The sequence below is a fragment of the Erithacus rubecula genome (genome assembly GCF_903797595.1).
Source record: "Erithacus rubecula genome assembly, chromosome: 28".
In the NCBI taxonomy this organism is placed as follows: domain Eukaryota; kingdom Metazoa; phylum Chordata; class Aves; order Passeriformes; family Muscicapidae; genus Erithacus; species Erithacus rubecula.
Window position 1 is genome coordinate 2,533,126 of NC_136680.1, and position 6,256 is coordinate 2,539,381.

Below are 6,256 nucleotides of genomic sequence, written 5' to 3' on the forward strand. Positions count from 1 at the left end.
TTGTGCGCGGGGATGCTCCGGTGGGCGGGGATGCTGGGCGGGACGGGGATGCTCTGGCGGCCGCGGGTCCGGCGCGGCGGGGGGGGAGCCGGGGGCGGAGGATGCGGGGCCGGGCGGGCGGCGGAGCGCTCGCACCATGACATCAGCGCGGCGCGGCCCCGGGGGAGCGGGCGGGGGGTGGGAGCCGGCGCGGCGGCAGCGGAGCGGAGCGGAGCGCGGCCCCGGGCATGCTCCCGGAGCCCAAGTATGACCGCTTCCGCGACGAGCCGCTGACCGCCCCCATGCCGTCGCCGGCCCCCGCGCCGTGCCCCGCGGCGGGCGAGGAGCCCGAGCACGGCACCACCTTCTGCGCGCTGCTGCCGCGGATGCCGCAGTGGAAGTTCCCCGGCTCCAGCGGCTTCCTCGGCCGCGGCCCCGCCGGCGCCGCCCGGGATGCTCCCTCCGCGGCTGAGTCCCCCTCGGGGCTGGCCGCCGTCCTGGGCGCCTGCGAGCCGCTCTGCGCCGCGCCCTGCGCGCTGCCGGGCGGCGGGAGGGCGCGGGGAACGGCGGGGCGGGCGCGGGGGGCGGCGGCGCCGGCGGGGGCCCGGCCCGGCGGGGACGAGTGGAGCCGCAAGGGCAGCTTCATCCGCAAACCGGCGCAGGGCTGGCTGCACCCCGACGAGCGGGTGCTGGGGCCCGGCGTCTCCTACATTGTCCGGGTAAGTCCCGCCGGAGCCCGGAGACTCGGGAGGGCGCGGAGACCCGGGCCCCAGGCGTGTGCGGGGCTCGGCGGGTCCGGCCGCTCCTCCCGACGGCTGCGGGCAGAGCCCTCGCTCGAGTCCCCCCGCACGGCCGGACCGCTGCAGCTGCCCCCGGCACATGCAGCTTCCGTGATGGGGCCGGGGGCCAGGGGCTTGCTGGGCCCTGGAGCCCACCTTGGGACTCCAGCGTTGTCAGCCCCTACGAGGCATCACAAGCTGTAGCACACAGATGAGTTTGTGGGGTCTCAGCAGGGGTCTGGGCATATGATGGGGTGTTTTGGGGTGGGGGGTGAAAGCTGCTGTGTGATCCCTGGAGGGTGGAAGGCCCTTCTCCCTGACACGGGCCTCTCCTCTCCATTGCCTGCCCTGTTGTGCTGCCGGCTCGGACTGCTTTCCCCCGCAGTACATGGGGTGCATTGAGGTGCTGCGCTCCATGAGGTCCCTCGACTTCAACACCCGGACACAGGTCACCAGGTACGGCCCTGCAGTGCCACTCTGCCCCACGTCAGTGCCACCCCAAGTCCCCAGTGGCCCTGGGTGCTCTCTGTGCAGAGAGGGGAACAGGGGTCAGGGGGAGTCGTGCCCTGCAGGATCCACCCTGCATACAGGGACATGGACGAAGGGCACTCATGCAGATCAATGGCTGGAAAGAGGAGAAGGGAGGTGGCCCCAGCTGGGATTACGTACATGGGCCGTGACGTGGGGCAGCTCTGCAGGGAGGCTGCAGCGCCCGGGGCTGTGGGGGCTTGTGGCAGCAGACCCCACAGAGCAGTGTAGGGGGGAAGGCACCTGGGAAGGGCTGGGGGTCTGGAGCAGTGACCAGGCCATGGTCTGACCGTTGCAGGGAAGCCATCAACAGACTGTATGAGGCAGTGCCAGGTGTGAAGGGCATCTGGAAGAAGAAGGTGAGTTTCCATTCAGCTGTTTCCATTTCATTCTGTCCCTGGGACAAGCCAAGGCTGTGGGACAGGGCATTAGGGGTACCTGCCTGGTTTGTGGGCCTCGTAGGGAACCCCCTCTTTACTTGTTCACCCCAGGATGCATGGTCCTGGTGGTCTTCCTTGCCCCCACCATCCTCTCTCCTGTCAGGCTCCCAACAAAGCCTTATTCTCCATACTGGGCAAGAGCAACCTGCACTTCGCTGGCATGAGCATCGCTGTCAACATCTCTGTTGATGGGCTGAACCTCATGATCCCCACCACGCGCCAGGTGAGTGTTCCTGAGCACACAGTCCTGCTTCCTGCCAGCCTGTGAGCTGGTGGCCCCTTTGCTAATGCCCTCCTGGGCCGTGTTCCCCACCCAGATCATTGCCAACCACCACATGCAGTCCATCTCCTTCGCCTCCGGTGGGGACTTGGTGAGTCCTGCACACCCTGGTCCCCCAGCGTGGTGGGGACAGGGGCTGCCTATGGCTGAGCTGAGCACAGGGCAGCCTGGCCAGGATGTGGGGCTAGCACTGAGCTGTCCTCTTGTCCTGACCCCTCCAGCTCTGCTCCCCACACAGTGGCAGGGCATGAGTGCTGATCTCCCCCTCTGTCTGCAGGATACCACGGACTATGTCGCCTATGTCGCCAAGGACCCCATCAACCAGAGAGGTGACACTGGAGGAGGGATGCAGTGGGGGGTGAAGGCTGGAGGAGGAGTAGGAGATTCCTCATGGGGAACACAAGGGGTGGCCCAGGGTGGTCCTGGTGCAGCAATGGGAGTGTGGGAGAAACATTCAGACCGTCTGTCTGTCTGTCCACAGCCTGCCACATCCTGGAGTGCTGCGAGGGGCTGGCGCAGAGCGTCATCAGCACGGTGGGACAGGCCTTTGAGCTGCGCTTCAAGCAGTACCTGCACAGCCCCCCCAAGGTGGTGGTACCCCCAGAGAGGTAGGGGGGTGGGGGGCCCTGTGCACCCCTGTCCTGGGCATGTCCCCTGGCTGGGGGTGGCTCCAGGAGCCCTGTCACTGCAGAGTGTGGGGATTGTCTGAGCCAGGCAGGTGTTCCCAGCTCAGCCATCCCTGCTGCAGGGCCCTGGCTGCAGAGGACTCAGCCTGGGGAGAGGATGAGGAGGCAGCTGAGCACGACTACTACAACAGCATCCCAGGGAAGGAGCCCCCCCCGGGGGGCCTGGTTGACTCCCGGCTCCGCCACAGCTCAGCCTTGGGCCACGTCCGCACTCAGCCCTGCAGCTCTGTCACCCCCAGCCAGGTGAGCCCCCAGAGCCACTGCTGGCCTGCTATGGGGGTCCCAGGCAGGGCCCCCCCAACACTCTTACTGTCTCCTTTGCTAGGGTGGGTTAGCAGCCAGACGAGACCCGAGCAGCCATCTGGGGCCACCCTGGGAGCTGGAGAGCCAGGGTGGGTACTGCAGCGGGGGAAGCCATGAGCTGGGGGGTCCCTGTGACCCTGCCCAGTCCTGGCCAGCGGTGATGGCCGTCCCCACAGGCCAGCCCTGCGACGGGTACCTGCAGGCTGATGGCCACACCCTGGGGCCACGGGAGTACGAGGAGCACATGTACGTGAACACGCAGAGCCTGGAGACCTGGGAGCCAGAGCTGGTGGCTCATGGGGCAGCGGAGGAGAGCCCCAAAAAGGATCTCTTTGACATGAGTAAGCCACTGCACTGGGGGAAATGGTGCAGAACCTGCTGTGGAGTGGCCAAGCTGTGCCATCAGTATGGGTCACCTGCCACAGCCCTGGAGGTGCTGGCACTGGCTGAGTCCACAGCAGTGCCCTGCTGGGGGCTGGGGTCTGTCCACACCACAGCCCAGCCCTGCCTCGTGCCCCAGGTGTAACACCCCACAACCCCCGGATCCCACAGGGCCATTCGAGGACGCCTTGAAGCTCCACGAGTGCATTGCAGGAGGTGGCAGCAGTCCCCCCATCGAGGACCAGTGGCCAAGCCCCCCCACACGAAAGGCCCCCATCGCCCCCACGGAGGAGCAGCTGCGGCGGGAGCCCTGGTACCACGGCAAGATGAGCCGGCGCGATGCCGAGAGGCTCCTGCAGATGGACGGGGACTTCCTGGTGCGGGACAGCCTCACCAACCCGGGGCAGTACGTGCTGACCGGCATGCACAGCGGGCAGCCCAAGCACCTGCTGCTGGTGGATCCCGAGGGAGTGGTGAGGGCAGGGCATGGGGTGAGGGCAGGGCACGGGGTGGGTGATGGGGACACAGCCATGGGCAGGGTGTTGCAACTGAATGCTGTGTGAGAGGCAACTCTCCTGAGTTGAGGACCAATGTGCCCTGGCCCCAGGTGAGGACCAAGGACGTGCTGTTTGAGAGCATCAGCCACCTCATCAGCCACCACCGGCAGAATGAGCAGCCCATCGTGGCAGCAGAGAGCGAGCTGCACCTCCGGCAGGTTGTACAGAGGAAGCAGTGATGCCAAGGGGGTACGTGAGCCCTGACCTGCTCCCCTGGCTCTGGACTCACCCTAGAGCACAACTGGGGTCGCTTCGTGCTCTCCTTCTCCAGTTGTGCCTGGCCTCTGAGGTCTGGGGTCAGGCTCCCCATTTTCCTCCCCAGGGAGATCTTGTTGTTCCTGGCCCTGCAGGTCCTCCCTGGCTGCTGCCTGCCTCCATCATCTGCATGGGCACCCTGCCCAGCTGGACACAAAGATGTTTAATTCCACACATACAGGTGAAACGCTGTTGGGGTGGGAGCTGCTTGGTGATCTCAGCAGGAGGGATGGAGCCTGAAGCCATCTCAGGCAGGGCTGCCCCCCACTTGCCCCAGCACTGGAATGAGAGCTGGTGGACATTGCTGTAGCCCCTGACTTGGCTCTGCCCGTGGGACCAGGCACAATCATCTCTTGGACACTGGTGCTGTTGGATGTTCCTGTTGGGGATGTCCCTTTTCAGCTAGATTCTCCCCAGGAGTGGTTTCCACATGATACTCCCTGTGGCCCCAAGCCCCTGTAGCCCTCCCCAGGCCAGGGCTAAGGTGGAGCTACTGTGGGAAGGTGCAGGGCAGGCCTGAGCTGGTGGCACTGCATCACAAGGTGTCCCTTGGCCCATGAGGGTCCCTGGCCAGCTTGGGGCTTTGGCAGGTTTTTATGGCACTTACAGCCCCCTTTACCTGCCCTGTGTCTAGTGCTGGGCACAGGTTTGTGGTTTGGAATGCATTTCTAATTAAACTTGGAAATGAGCAAGGAGCACAGGTGGTTTGTGCCACCTCTGGGCATGGTGCTGGGAGAGGTCTCCACCACCACCAGTTCCTGCTTGGTCTCACCTTGGCCAACCCATCCTGTCCAGTCACACTTGTCTCTGCCCCTCTGGGTCACCTTGTCTCCCCTGGATCACCAGTGTCCCCCTGGCTTCACAGTGGCCTTTGGCACCCAGGGCTGGCCCTGCACAGCCTCTCCTCCTCTCACCTGGCAGCTCCCTGCCCTGCTGCTGGTTCCCCTCCTGCCTCCACCTGGAGCAGCACATAACCACCCATCCCTGGGCCTCCTGGGGGGGCTCTGAGTGGCACAAGCCAAGCTGTGACCCACTAGTGAATGTGGCAGCCAGCAGAGCCAGAGCTGCAGGTGGGTCTGGCTGTGGCTCCTGTGCTACAGGTGGGCAGCAGCCAGCTGGGGGGTCCTGGCTGCTGTTGGCCTGTCCTGGGTCTGCTCAGCATTCCCAGTGCTGCTGCCAGCACCCACCTCGGGGAGCAGGGTCACCCCAGCACCCTCAGCCCCTCGCTGGGCATGGCCTGTGCCAGACAAGGCGTCCAGGCTGGCCAGTGCCAGCTGAGCCAATGAATAAAATAAGCCCCTAAATAAAGCCCAGTAATGAATGCGTAATTTTCCATTGATAGCTGGATTCCGCGGGGACATGGTGCTTCCATCTCAGCTGCTATTTTTTGTCATGGAGTGATGTGTCTGCAAAGATAATTGCACTGTTCCCTCAATAGAGAGGCAGGGAAAGGCAGTGAGGGCCCTGACTTTCTTCTTTCACTGCCAGAGAACCAAGCCTCTGTGGTTCACCCACTGGCAGTGCCTGGCCCTGCAGCCCCGGGGATGCTGCCCTGCCAGGATGAAACACTGGCAGGGGCGTTGTTTTAGGGGTTTAATCACTTTGGTCGAGGCTGGCATGTTGCCAATGGGTGCAGGGGCTCTGTGCCTCAACCCAGACTTGGGTTGAAGGGCTGCTGCTTCTTCAGCCCCTGTGATGGGGAGGCTGAGGTGTTTTGGGAAGACACAGAAGAGCAGCTGCATAGGACGTGGCCTCTTTGCTCTCCCAGGATTTTGGGCATCTCGCTGACCAACCCATCCCTGCACCTGTCTCAAATGTGCGGACAGCAGACACGCCCAGTTCGGTTATTCAGGCCGTCATTGCACAAACCGTTTCCCACAGCAAGTTTCCCTCCTTCCCAGCTTCCAGCAGGTGGTAGCACACTGCCGGCTCCACCAGCGATGTTCCCAGCCCTGCCAGCCCCTGCCAGCGTCCCTAGCCCGGCCAGGCAGCTCCCAGCACGCTGCTCCCCTCCGTGCCCTGCAGGCACCGGCCCCGAGCCGGGCGGACAGAGCTGGCCTGGCCCCAG

At 64.7% G+C, this 6,256-nt stretch overlaps 1 protein-coding gene across 1 annotated transcript; it reads left to right on the forward strand.

The window, feature by feature from the left end:
- Nucleotides 1-5,516, forward strand: SHC2 (SHC adaptor protein 2). Its single transcript, XM_079328335.1, is given in 14 exon segments — nt 1-210; nt 212-698; nt 1,144-1,214; nt 1,585-1,645; nt 1,830-1,949; nt 2,044-2,097; nt 2,284-2,335; nt 2,488-2,614; nt 2,755-2,935; nt 3,018-3,084; nt 3,172-3,336; nt 3,548-3,849; nt 3,984-4,122; nt 4,256-5,516. Coding segments are annotated over 13 exon segments (1,890 nt in total). The 5' UTR covers nt 1-136; the 3' UTR covers nt 4,113-4,122; nt 4,256-5,516.
- Nucleotides 5,517-6,256: the final 740 nt, after the last annotated feature.